This window comes from Primulina huaijiensis, chromosome 7, assembly GCF_012295235.1.
Source record: "Primulina huaijiensis isolate GDHJ02 chromosome 7, ASM1229523v2, whole genome shotgun sequence".
Classification (NCBI taxonomy): Eukaryota; Viridiplantae; Streptophyta; class Magnoliopsida; order Lamiales; family Gesneriaceae; genus Primulina; species Primulina huaijiensis.
Genome location: NC_133312.1, coordinates 5,603,619 through 5,617,637, shown reverse-complemented (window position 1 = coordinate 5,617,637; position 14,019 = coordinate 5,603,619). Strand labels below are relative to the sequence as shown.

General features: G+C 37.0%; 1 protein-coding gene across 2 annotated transcripts; it reads left to right on the top strand.

The window, feature by feature from the left end:
- The first annotated feature begins 5,600 nt into the window (after positions 1 to 5,600).
- On the top strand, positions 5,601 to 11,160 carry LOC140981181 (uncharacterized). Of its 2 annotated transcripts, XM_073447488.1 has the most exons (9): positions 5,601 to 5,753; positions 5,836 to 6,028; positions 6,565 to 6,651; positions 7,299 to 7,679; positions 8,972 to 9,128; positions 9,852 to 10,256; positions 10,353 to 10,637; positions 10,710 to 10,840; positions 10,926 to 11,160. In XM_073447488.1, exons 1-8 carry the CDS (start codon positions 5,683 to 5,685, stop codon positions 10,829 to 10,831), a joined length of 1,701 nt encoding a protein of 566 aa, XP_073303589.1. In that variant the 5' UTR covers positions 5,601 to 5,682; the 3' UTR covers positions 10,832 to 10,840; positions 10,926 to 11,160. The 2 variants fall into 2 exon arrangements, with proteins under 2 accessions (XP_073303589.1, XP_073303588.1); XM_073447487.1 differs by having other exon boundaries at positions 9,852 to 10,637.
- The last annotated feature ends 2,859 nt before the right edge of the window (positions 11,161 to 14,019 follow it).

Below are 14,019 nucleotides of genomic sequence, written 5' to 3'. Positions count from 1 at the left end.
AAAAGCTTTCGGGGCTTACACCTACCTTATTAGATTAGACGACCTAAAAAAAGGCTTTCAGTAGCGCCCTTATCTTATAAGATAAGCCTTTTCTTTTGAAGCGCCAGTAGTTGTAGCTGTGGGTAGGGCTTTTGGTTCTTATCGCTCCGGATTCCGATCTATATGACCTCCGGGCGGTACAAAGTAAACCTCTTCCGTAGAAGCAGGTAGTAACCTAACCTTTAAGAATTTGTTCAAGGGGGGCCTCTTATCTATTCTATCAATGGAAAAATCTCCATGTGTGGCGTGATAAGGAATCCTAGAAAAGACCGATTGAGACTCCCTCCACGGTCCCACGAAGATCTCTACGTACTTGTTCCAGTCCAGGACAAGTGAGATCTTCCGGTCTGCGTGCGTGGGAGCAGCTCAAACAAAGAAGAGTCTGGTCCGGTCTGAATTCAGGCACGGCCCGCCCGTCTGCTGCTAGGTCCGGGAATGGCGCCAGGCGAGGTCGCCGCTATGCCCCTTAATGAATTGAATGGTCCTTCGACCTTCGTTTGATTCCGACGGCCGGCATAGATCTCATGAGACCCGCCCACTATTACTACGAAAATAGCCCTGCCCTTTTCCTTCGCTACTAGGAAAGTAAGCAACTTCTATTAGCGCCGGACCTTGAGTCGAATTGATCGTGTCATGTGCAACGTCCATCAATGATGGTTCATTAATGTTCATTGATTTAGACTCCTTCCCCCCTCTTAACTACGAAAAAGATCGAGAGGGGCCCGAAAGCCCCCAAACCAAGAACGGAAACGGAAGCCTTTCGACTCACTTCCCATTCTCTCTTAAATAAAGAAAGCTCGCCCTCGAGCCCTGGGCCGGTCGGCCGGGTCTTTCCCTGTTGTTCTGTTCCTGCCACGAGAAAGACGCGCGGAAGAGGTATGCCCAGCGCGCCGAGGATCCGTTGAGAGTTTGTCTCGGTAGGGAACTGTACGATCTTTTACCCTATTGTATTGAATAAAAAAAGGGTCAGTGCTACGGCCCCCTATTGTTTGATCCAATATTGACCGGGGACGAGCCCCGACTTCCATAGGTCCTTGGTTTGACCTCCCGTAGTGGTCCTTGCTTTGTTGAAAGCGGAGCGCTCGTTATCCTTACTTTGCTCTCTGCTGGGGCCCTCCCATTGCTCTAGCCATAAGCTATGGCAGCTCCAGCTGCCAACCACAGGGGCCTGCCCTGCGAGGCCAGAGTGGGCTCAGCCGTCAGCCTCCATTCGAATTATGGTTAGGGGTTCTTTCGCTTTTTCCAGATCTAGAGAGATACTACAAGTCCTCCGTCCCAGATTCAATCGCCGCGGCCATCTGGTTCACCGGTACTACCAAAAAGTCTCATGCTTACGTTACTCTTACTGATGGTTTGAGAATCTTGGACCACGAAGACCCCAGTCGTGCTTCTGGTTTCCATTCCCATCATCATATTGATGATAAATCTCCTCGTGCTTTGCCATAAGAACTTGGAGTCCGTATCATGGTGAAGATAAGGTAAGGCTGTGATTCTTGCTAAAAAAAAAAGACTGAACGCGTTCGAGTTATTGGCTCGTCCAACCCGTCAGCATTCATGAGTCGCTCGTTCAACTGTCCCTCGGAGACAGGGTCGAGAAGTACCATGCGCCCCCCGTCCTTTCTTTCTATCGGTCCCACCCAGCAAGATACGGCTCAGCCAAAAAAGGTAAACGCCTAGCGCGAGCCTTTTTTTATTAGTTTAGTAAAGTCAAGCTTTGGCTCCCTAAAGAGTAAAGAAATGGATAAAAAAAGGGGGGGGGGACTTCTGCAACGGGCTATACCACCCAAACCAACTGAGGGAAGTCGCATCCGTCCCATCGCAAGCACCTACAATGTCATGATCACATTGGTTTACCCTTGTTTTTTTGGTAGTTTAACGGACGGTCGCCCCTCCAACAAGAAAAGGTATAAATATGGAAACTTCTCTGCCATTTGGATCGGAGAATTTATGGAGGAAATCGGGTTTTAAATTCCCAGAAACCGCACGATTATATAGCCAAAGGGAATAGGCTGCGCCTAAAATCATACCAAGCGCTGCTAATGTCGCTACTAAGCTATTTCTTTGGAAAGCTCCTACTAAGATGAGAAATTCCCCGATAAAACTGCTAGTACCAGGTGAACTCATATTGGCCAAAGTGGAAGTNTCCTCCCCGGATGCCTTTAAAGGTAAAAAGGTAGGGGGTAGGCCTCGAAGAGCCTTTACTTTACTGGTATTGAGCAGAGCTTGTTTTCGAAAGCATAGATGTAATTCCGGGTGGTAACAGTACATGAGACTAACCGACGCTTTCTAACCGGGCCTTAGTTCGCTCAGTCCGAGGGATAGGATAGCTTTTGGAAGACTCGGCTTAAGAGGAAGTATTCTTTGATGCATGCTCTTCCACGCTTTTCTTTACTTTGAAACACGATATATATCATCAACTGATAAGTTGGTCAGTCTGGTTCGAATAAAGGAACGGAATCCGATTCCACAGGGTAGCCCCAAAGAAACGAAATGAAAGTAATTCATTATCGATAAGCAGTGAGTAGAACAGCACAACGATAGAAAGATGAGGAAAATAGTCTTCATCAATTTCTATTTATCAATAGATCAGATTTTCTAGGCTTTCAACAGGGAACATCAGATATTGTTACTGGGCTAGGATGTTCATTTGGGAAGGATCTCAGATAAAGCTGTAGAGTTCTCGACCTGTGGAGAAGGCGGAACAAAACCAATTAGTTAGTTAGGGTTGCCAAACCTCCCCTTAAGGGCCTTCCTTAGGGGACGTTCGGTCTGTACCAGAGATGTAGCCAAAAAAGCCTCAAAAGGTGGGTTTCTCAGCCTCTTGCATACCCTCCAACTCTATCGATCAGGAACTACAAGAACTACCTCCAGGCTGTTTCCTTCTGGTCTTCGCCCAGAAGTCTCCAGCTCCTTTTAGTCCCAAGTGAGTCCATGTTTTAGGCGGCTGAATCGACTAGAAACGAATTTAGATTATATAGTGTTTACAAATGAGTTTCAACATCGAATCACGATTCATTTATATTAAGGTATAATCAAGGTCTTTTTCTATGTTAATCACATGAGTATATAGATAAAGAAATAACAAACCATCAAATAATGAATTATATTAAAATAAAGATCGTTTATTATAACTGAAAAAATATATTCTCTAGCCAAAAATTGGCTTACAGGACCTCTACTCCAACATGAATTTAGACTGATTTAAGCAGAATGCAACAAAAAAAAAAATCATTGCAGAAAACAACCAGATAAAATGCTGTAAATCTTGCAAAATAAACGTAAAATGCTGACCTTGAACTAAGTAAACCAATGCTAATAAACAGGTTTCTGCGAGCTTCTCAATGACTTAGAAGAAATAAAAATGGCAGCGTGATGTCCAGCATTGAGAATCTGACCTTCACCCGATAAATCTTCGTTCTTCGATGTTGTCGGCGTGCTTTTCAGTTCAAACCCATCGATTAGAGATTGGCCCGTGAGTGAAAAAATCCGTCATGGTTTCCCTGTTGATTTCCGAATTTGCGATGGAGTTATTGGCCACAAAACATGGGGCTGGTCTCCATATTTCGGAGGACCCATTTCATCTTACGGCCTGCATCTGGTGCATCATAGAAAATTTCACCAGTAACAACTCTGAGCAGAAATTACTGAAAAAAAATATTTTATTCTTAAATATTCTTTAACTAATCTTTTCTTTGTTAACAATATTAATATATTTAAATATGAAATTTTACTTGTTTAGATTAATTAGATTTCATATTGATATTTTTTTTTTGTTCAATAATATTGTAATATTACTGATATTAATGATAAGATCTGTAGATTTCATATTGATATTACTATTCCATAGAGTTTATTTTTTTAATGAAATTATTGATTTCTTATGTGTTTAGAACGTTATACAAATAATAAAATCTAGAACAAAAAGATTATATAAATAAGAGAACATGAGAACAGGTCAGTGTGACTTCATTGACTTTTATTGTTGGTGATGGTCGAGTTATTGTTGGTGATGATCGAGAATTGCAGGAAGAGAAAAGAATTTATAAATAAAGATTTCGTGTGATCAACTCACGTTGTTTTGCTATGTTGTCGTGAGGTGTTGGAGACACTCGAAAACAACACTTGTGTTAATTGTTGGTTGAAGAGTTATTTGTGGCTCCGAGTTTTGACACTACAATTGTTGCATCCATGATTTTGTAATTGTTTATTTGCGATGCAATTTATTTCCTTGATATGTTAAGGAATATCTTTTTTCGTAATTTTACTAGTATTATTTTTATAAATTATTTACAATTTTCTAGTGAATATTTTGTTATGAGACATCACACAAGTTTTATACATGTACATGATTTATTATGTTTTATTTTAGTAATTAAAGTTTATTTATATGTTTAATTAATTTATTTCGTTGTATGTTGTGGATATGTGTTATAACACTTACACACAACACTCAAAATCTGATGCACACAATCTAAATATTTTATGTTCTTCTATGTTAAACAAATAAACTCTCAATGACGGTAGCACATACATCAAGGTTTCAGATTTGGATGAATATTCGAGTTCGAAACTTAATTGTAACAATCTCATCTCTTAAGTTAAAAAAAAAAAAGAAAAGAAAAAAAAAGAACGCTGAGCAGAAGTTATATTGGTCATTTTTAAGAATTTATTGCACAATTATATGCTGAATAAACGTTATATGTATATTTAGAAATGTAATAACTGCATTGCATTATATTCTTATTCGATCCTAACTTATATTGCAAGAAAATATCACGCTTTGTTTTGTGTGACTCAATGGTAAATTTATCATGAATTATAATTTACTAAAAAAAATACTCTTATTAAGGAAGAAAATCCTAAAAAAAATTGTAAACATAGTATCAAGAAAGAATAGTTTTGTTATAAGATGAGTTATATCTTTATAAATGAAATCCCTACATATATGTAAAATTTATTTAGGTTTGCTAGTAATCTTTTTTATTATGTTAAGATTTCATACTCTAATCTATGAAATTAATTTTTTCTTTAATCAATCTATTTTTTTTTTCATAATTTTAAATTTATTAATATCTTTTTTTTTTGAGGAAAACTTGCAAATTTATTAAGAGATAGCAAAGTCTGGATTTACAAGTTTTACTAACCAATAATGAAAACTCCCATTCTTCCAAACAAAAATATCGGGAGACAAAATAGCAAAATAAGCTAGAGCATGTGCAATCGTATTGGCAGATCGCCTAACATGAAAGAGATGTCGAATGCCATTTTGATCAAAGAAGTCGTCTAATATCCTCCGCACAAGATCCAACATAACTCAGATCTTTCTCTGGACACATGACTGCTTGCACCGCCAGAAGAGAATCCGAGTTTTAATATCAGTTTAATCTTTTGAGATAAAAAAAATTATTATTCAAAAATTAAATTTAGGCAAGTTTAGGAATTAGGACCTCTGACCCAGTTTTATTTCAATTGGGCCTAGCTATAATAAGTGGGCCGAGCTCGGTTTTTCACTGGTTCGGCTCCACTACGCTTAAATTGATTTTTTTTTTAAAAAAAATTTTCTAATTTCTCTTCCTAGTTCTCCCTAATTTCTTGAATCAAAACATAAACTTTTGCCCTAATTACTGAATCAGCAATTCAGCAATGGTTGATGAATCAAAGAAGCAAAAGAAGGGCACTATCACGGAAGAAGACGCTTCCAATCTCATACAGAGGTAACTTCTCATTCCGCAAGCATTATCTGACTAATTAGTGAAAAATTTCAAAGATTGATGCGCAAAGGATTCCGCATCTCAGGTACTCCGTGGAAACGGTTCTGGCATTGCTGCAAGAGGTGGCGCAAGTTCCTGGGGACAAAATTGATTGGAATGCAATTGTGAAGAACACTGCTACTGGAATTTCCAGTGCTAAGGAGTATCAAGCGCTGTGGCGCCATCTTGCATATGGGCAAAACTTACTTGATCAGTCTGACGATGATGAAAACCCTATGGCAAGCCCTTTGTCGCGATGGTGTCTATTGTTTACTTTAGCAAATGTGGGAATGTGTGAATTATTTCTTGTGATTTTTTTTGAAGTTTAATTGATAAATGTAGTAAGTATTCTTGCCTTTTTGTTGTCTAAAAATTAAATTTTTTAGTTTGTTCTTTCACGGTACACGAAGTATGATTGATTGCTATTGTGTTCACAGCTGTGTTCATTTCATATTTAGTGTTCGAGCATGCACTATGCGTGGGCATCAACTTTTGATTCATGTGTATCATGAATCATTTGGAATAGAAAATATGGAATAATATGTCTTATGTCCATAACGAATTATATTTATAATTGGCTACGATGTGGCCGATGTTGTTGGCTGTAATTTCACTATCCCAATCGGCTTATTGATGATATTTCTCCTTGTATGGACGGATTCTACTAAAACACATTAATATTTATTGTGATTAGGCTATGCCAATGGTTAAAAATCTATGGATATCACTGTCATCTGACTTTGTCATGGATGACATTTTTGTGTTCTGGATGTAGGATGACGATAGTGATTTGGAATATGAGCGGTCAGCCTCACCTGCGGTCAGCCGTGAAGCTTCAGCGGAGGCTGCAGCTTGTGTTAAAGTATGTTGATTCCACTGAGATAGCAACAGTGTTGTCTGGAAGTACATGTCTAGAGCAAGTCCCTTATCCTGATATTTGAAAGCTAAAGTTTGTTGTCTTGATTACAGGAATACACTGACTGATAATTATTATTCTGTGGACCATGCATGAAGGCTTTATCTACCAAAAACTGGAAGATTTTTATAATCTTAGATTTTCGATATGTTAGGGTCCAATGAATTACACTTGACATTTTAAGCTACAAGTTACCAAATTATTTACCATGTTTCTTTTTTCAGCGTATATCAATATGTGAAATACATCTGTTCTGTAATATGGTTAAGCTTACCTTGCAAAACCAATTCTTGTTGAAAACTGTCGTCACCACATCTTGTGAATTACATAGAGTCAAATATTCACCTTGTCATTTCTTTTTTAAAAATTGAACGTTGTTTGCTACAATGGGAAATCAATTCTTGCTAAGTTCAAAATTTTTTTTTTTTACTTTTATACTTATTTTTTGCTACAATTTCATCATGTTAATGTATTTTAGGAAAACTCTTTATCCCAATCTTCAATTATAATGACAAATGGTTTCTTCTTTTAATTGGCTTGCCAATGCCAATCCTCTTTTGTACATCTAATGTGGGAATAGCTATCTTTTGCAGGTGCTAATTGCTTCTGGTCAAAATGATTTGCATCTCCCTAACAGCTCTACCATCGATGCACCGTTAACTATTAACATACCGAACAGCAAGGCACACACTGCCACTTCGGATAGTTCATCTATCGCTTGTGCATTTCAGGGGACGAATGTCAGCATTCCTGTTACTGTACAAAAACAGCCACTGTCTTCTGGAACATGTGGTGAAAAAAGGCCCAATGGGTCAACTGAAATTAATTTTCCTCCCCGCAAAAGAAGAAGGGGTTGGTCTACAGAAGATGATGCAAAGCTTACTTCGGCTGTGCAAAAATTTGGGGAACGAAATTGGACCAGTATTGCTAGGGGAGATTTTAAGAATGATAGGAAAGCATCAGAGCTATCTCAGGTTCTCGATTTATCGCAATCACTCTCTCTAATAATGTTTATTGTTTTGTTACCATTACAATTAATAAATGGACTAACCGGTAAATGACTTCTTCAAAGTCCTCTTTTTGTGCTGGAAAAACGGACAGTGTAATGACCCAAATCTTTGTTTTGAATGAAGTATTAATTAAGAGAAAATTTAAGTGTTATTATTAAGTTTTAATGTTGCATACTTATTAGTCTATTTAGTAGTGGCTCGGGTAAGGGCGCTACAAACGGGTTCTGTTTACTTGGCATAAATGGCTATAATTGAGAAAAAAAGACTTCTGTTGCTTCTATCCTGCTCTTGCTGTGTGCTTGCATATCAATCCTGAAAGATTAGATGTTTTCCCTTTATGTAGTTTAAGAAACTCATGCAATACAATGTGATCCAAATCTTCAACACAGCAAGCTTATTTGGGATTATTTTTATCACATTTGATCTGTCATCACTCATCTGGTAGTACTTCGGCTCCACCCAAACTCAATGATTGGTTAATATTAGATACCTGATAGAACCCCCAAAAATAGATCTATTGGGATGTGTATCACGTACTCTACTTCATAATGTCTTCAATCAATGACAAACACCATGATATCAAACCACAATCTAGTAAACAAGATGATAAACTGATCCAAAGATCATATAACAAATAAAATGAATTTCAATTTGGTTTTTGAGTATGATTTACAAATGAGAAATCAAGATTTTAAATGCCACAAGAACTACTCTTGACAAATATTTTGTTCAACAAGAATGCAAGGGAAAATGCTTGAGTTGAAGAAAACTTGGAATTTTTAATAATAGTATGCATTGTGTCCGACAACAAATGTTTGTACTACTTGAAAAACCCAAACTAACATTATAGTATTGGCTTAATAAAAGTTTTGTTTATTCCATAAAAAATCCTGATGAAATCATGCAAAACCGAAGAAAACAATCTTGAGTTCAAAATAACTAGTATTGTGCTCCTAATGTGAAATACGATGTAAATGTTGCCCTTAACTATAAGTCAATTTTGAACTGGGGTAAACTTGATCCCTTCTGAATTTCCGAGTACGATATTTTCATTTTTGGCCTTACTCGAAATCAATCATAACTCGATTTTCAATTAACTTTTATTTTTCCAATAGTCTTCTATAAATTGCATGTGGATCATAGTGATAGTTAAAATAGCACCGTTAACGTTTAGCATGTCTGTACATTGAGTAGGTTTCATATGCTTTTGGAAAAAAGTTTGCTCTTTCTTTCTCAAGTGCAATGTAAATTTGCAGAGGTGGGCCAGTCTCAGGAAAAAACAAAGCAACTCAAATGCGGGAACCAGTTCACAACTTTCTGAAACTCAACTGGCTGCCGCTCATCGGGCAATGTCCTTAGCCCTTGATATGCCGATGGGTGATACGTTGAAAATGGCCGGTCAAAGCAGTACCAGTAACCCTCTATCTCTCATTCTGTGTGTTGTTATTGTGATTGTGTTGCTTAGGAAAATCTTCATGCACAAAGCTCCCTTTGACCTGGCAATACCATGCCAGTGCTCTAAGGCTAGGTTGATGCCAAAGGCCCTAAACACCTTAGCTGATGCAGTTAAAAAGTTGGTCTATCTCTATATTTTCATTATTATTGGTCTAATGTGCATATTTGTGGTTGTGGTTGTGGTTGTGGTTGCTGCTTTGTATATAGATTCTGGATTATTTAGATTTCATTGAATATATGTTGTGGTTTGACATCTGAATTGCTTCTAAGAAATGACACATTTTGTTAGTGCCTGCCGTTGAGTTTAATGTTACAACAGTGGAATTCCTATATTCACTTTCTTGGTTTGGCCATTTGCACTTCTTTCAGAACTTAGATTGTAAATCATTTGAAGAAAATTGGTGGATATTTGTTCATAATTGTTGTCCATGTGTAAAACTGGTTTATAGATTATGTTGATATTAATCCGGTTGTGTTCTTGAGTTTCTATTAGCTTTCTTTGGCATAATTGTTTTCTCTCCATTTAATTATTTCCAACTCGATCCTCTTTGGTAGATTTTGCTTATGGTCCTACCCCCGCTTTAACATCTGCGTACTTTATTCATTGTTTGGAAATTGGTCTTAACTAGTTTAACAAAGCGCCTCAATAGTTTCTCATTCCCATTTTACCCACATAATCAGTTGGCACAAAACCTCAGCTTCAATCTTTAAAAGCTTCTGCATCAAGACCAGAACAACAGTCTGGAACAGCAATTCCTGTAAAACCTTCAGTTCCAACCAAAGGGCCGCCAATTAACCCTATCACAAGTGCAGATTCAATGGTCAAAGCTGCTGCAGTTGCTGCTGGGGCACGCATAGCTACGGCTACTGATGCTTCATCTCTACTTGAGGCTGCTCGTTCTCAGAATGTTGTCCATATAAAAACTGGAGCCGGTTCTGCGATAAAATCTTCTTCTACAAGCATGACAAGTCAACTGCCAAGTAATGTACATTTCATTCGCAATGGCCTGGCAAAAGCTCTGATCTCCTCTCCTGCTGCTGCTACACCATTTGTTTCAAGACCCGGCGAAGCTTCGAAAATACAAGGTAACTCTACCAAACCTGCTGTACCAGTAGTTCAGCTTAACCCAGTCGGGACAATCCCAGCCTTGAATATGTCAACTGGGGTGTCAAATACTGCAGCTTATATACCATCTGCTGAAGTTGCCAAAGCTACAGAAGATGTTGCAGTTGTTACCTCCACAAGTGAGACGAAAGATCCCATCCAAAAAGATGGAGGCTGTAATCAAGATGATATTCCAGTTGATGATCACTCATCTCAATCAGAAGACAAAGTCGAAAAACAGCAATCCTCTGCCTCGAGTAATATATCGAAGGAAAGTGCTTCAGGAGATCAAAATACTATTTCCTTTTCTGATCAAACTCCAGACAATCAAATTCCTTTCCCATGCTTAGAAGTCGATGAAGGTAATTATATCGGGTACCTCCTGAAGATAAGTTTATGATTGCAAACTGACTGTTTTAATCTTGATGCGTTAGGTGAAACAAAGACAGAAAACCTGTGTGCAAGCAAGGAAATTCAGGAGATTCCTAAACCAAACATGAAGGATGATGATTTACAAAGCAATCCAACTGCCAACATTGGAAGCGGGGGAGAATAAATAAGCCATGTAAGATCTTTTATCATTCTGTTGTTGTTATCAGATGCTATAACATTAATTTTGACAACTCCCGTGAATTAAAACACATTTGCAGAATGAAGTTGCAAGCCAAATTCATTGCAGTTGACTTGCAATCCAGAATCGTCTTGTTGGTTTCTTAATGCGAGAGGATATGGCAATATAAGCTGGAGACATTCAAATGCCATGTAAGATTTCAGCACGCTGAGAGATTGACCACATGATTTAAGATGGCTGTTTTGCAATGAAAATAATTAAAAAAAATGTTAAAATTATCTTGGTATATAATTAAAGGTTGAGCATTCGTGTTACATGCTTTGGTACCCAGATTATTGCCCCTTTTGAATACCTAAACGAATGTGTAATCGTGTTTCCGCTGTGGGTGAATGGAGGGGCTGGTTCATTTTTGTCATCCCAGCGAGGGCAAACCAGTAGCGGAGTTAACCTTCTTATTTAGGGGGCGAAATGAGAAACTAGTAAACATTGAGGTATATGGGAATTATTCTATACTACACATGGAGTATGTTTTTCCTTATGCGGTCAAATATTAGTTCTTGAATCATCAACATATATGTCAATTTTTATAAAAATGAGAGGATATTTACACGATTTAATTATATTGAAATAAGAGGAGAAACACTCCCGATTTAGTATTGACTAACCCAGTACATGGTAAGGAAATTCGACAAAGTACGAGGATGTTGATAGCATATTTTGGTACACACTATTCGTCACAATCTTTTTGTGAAGCTCGCATTCTTTTAAATTTGCAACATAGTTTGAAACTGAAATGCGTTTTATGCATCACAGTATAAATCATACATGTATACCTACCTAGTCCCGAGTCCAAAAGCAACGTGCAACCAGTAAAACCTAAACCCTAGCATGCGATGTGCTCTTTTAATCTAAACCTAAAACCTAAACCTAAACCTAAACCAATTATGTACAGTGATTACTAAAGTTTGTTTTGACAAATTTTAAAAATTATCATTATTTTAAATTGTCGTAACAACTACTGAAAGCATCGAGAATAATTTTAAAATTTCAAGGTATTAAGTGGTTTATAATTACTAATGTTTATTAGAAAGAGTTTACACTTGAATTTTTATGGATAAAGAAAAATGGGTAAATTGCGTCGGTACCGAGATGGGACTTCCAAGTCCATGATTTTTATTTGTTTGAACTCATTGACAACCCAAATTACTAAAATAACATTTATTATATTTAAAAATTCACTTAGAGCATTTTCAAGGGTGATAACTTCATTTCATGGAGTTGTAAGCGTTGATAACTCTATCTCATTGTTATGTAGTGGTGAGACGATGTTGCATAGATGATGTTGAAATATTAATATTTTATTTTATTCGACAAGTTTTTATTTAAAACTTAATTAAATGCATATAATTTTAAAAAAAATACAATTACACATAATTAAAATTAAAATTTTACATTAAAAATATACAAATAATAAAAAACACACATAATTAAAAATGACATTTGATTAAAAAGTGGCCGAGCTTACCGATTGCGTTCTTCCTTGGACAAAAGGCACACTTGTTTAAAAAATTTCCACAATTCTCAAAAACAAGATTTCCTCGTTCGGAACCGTCTTCGAAAATCTTTCTCGCTGTAGATGAGACTATTGTCGAAATAATCTTGATGCAATCTTTGAGCCCCATCAACTATTTCTCAATTTTTTTTTTCCATTTGTAGCCACATATTCGGCTTGATTCCTTCAATTCAAGCACTAGAGAGGAGTTTGCCAATAATCTATGAGTTGATGGTGTCTTATAGAAAGCAGAAATATGTCGATCACGGGATTACAAAGATTTTCAACATCTGATGTGAATAGTTCGTGTTTGACATGAGAAATATTGAAGAATTTTAATTAAATTCAATTGAAGAATGCAGGCGAAAATTTTTAAAAATTGTGTGAAAGAATTAAAGATTGTGTGTAAAATGAAATCAAATATTGGTTTATGCATAGAAAATTGATTGAATTTTATAAAATACAGCCGTTGAATTTTCAGAAATTTTTTAAAAATTTCGAAATTTTCCCAATTTTGGGATTTTTTTTATGATTTTTAAAAATTTTAAAGCTGGGACTAATCCTGACCATTGATATATAACGACCAGATCATCATAGCTATTTTATATTTTTAATTAATTATTTTTAACGAGATTTATCAAGTTGTTGGATCAATATTAAAACAATAAAATTAAGAGTAGATCTCTTGTGCGACGGTCTCACGAATTTTTATACGGGTCAACCCTACCGGTATTCGCAATAAAAAGTAATACTCTTAGCATAAAGAGTAATACTTTTTCATGGATGACTCAAATAATAGATCTGTCTCACAAAATATGACCCGTGATCTCATACAAGTTTTTATCTAAAATTAAATAAAGGTGGGCATTTTATCGTGTGGAAACTCTCTGTGTGGTGCTAACCTTATTCCTCCACGTGAAAACGTCCTCGCCCCCTATATGGTGAGGAATTCCATGGACCTATGAAGCACGTGCTTCATCGTCCCTTGTACATGGCCTTACATCATGGAAATTTTTCAACTCATCCCACATGGATGAAGGTTACAAACCCAAATCATCCACCTCAGTGCAAGGGAAAGGGAACTCTATAAACCCTTGTAGGACGAGGAATTCCTTGGATCATTGAAGCACGTCGTCCCTTGGACATGGCCTTACACAGACGTACATGGCCTTACACCATGGAAATTTCATCTCTTTCCACCATTGTTGAAGGTTTCAAACACAAATCATCCGCCTAAGTACAAAGGAACGGAAACTCTCCAAACCTACGAATCGTCGGGTTTTAAACCCAACAGCAGAGGACGAGTTTTCGGAGAGACAGTCGATGTTCATGAAGTTGACACTATGCTTCGTTGAGAAAGAATCAAGAAAAGCTTCGCGATCATGAAGGGATCTGAGGACTCGTACGAGGATTTCAAGTTCAATTATAGACATGATTGTAGAAAAGTCGGTGTTCGAACACAGATACTTGGAGCAACTGTTGTAGTGTTTCCTATAATTGAATTCCCAACATTACCATGGAATCATTATTCAAGGTTTTTATGAAATCTGGGATGCCATTTTTTCTGCAGAAGGTTCAAAAATTTTCATCTGTTGTCATATTCAGCAAGTTTAAATTCCAA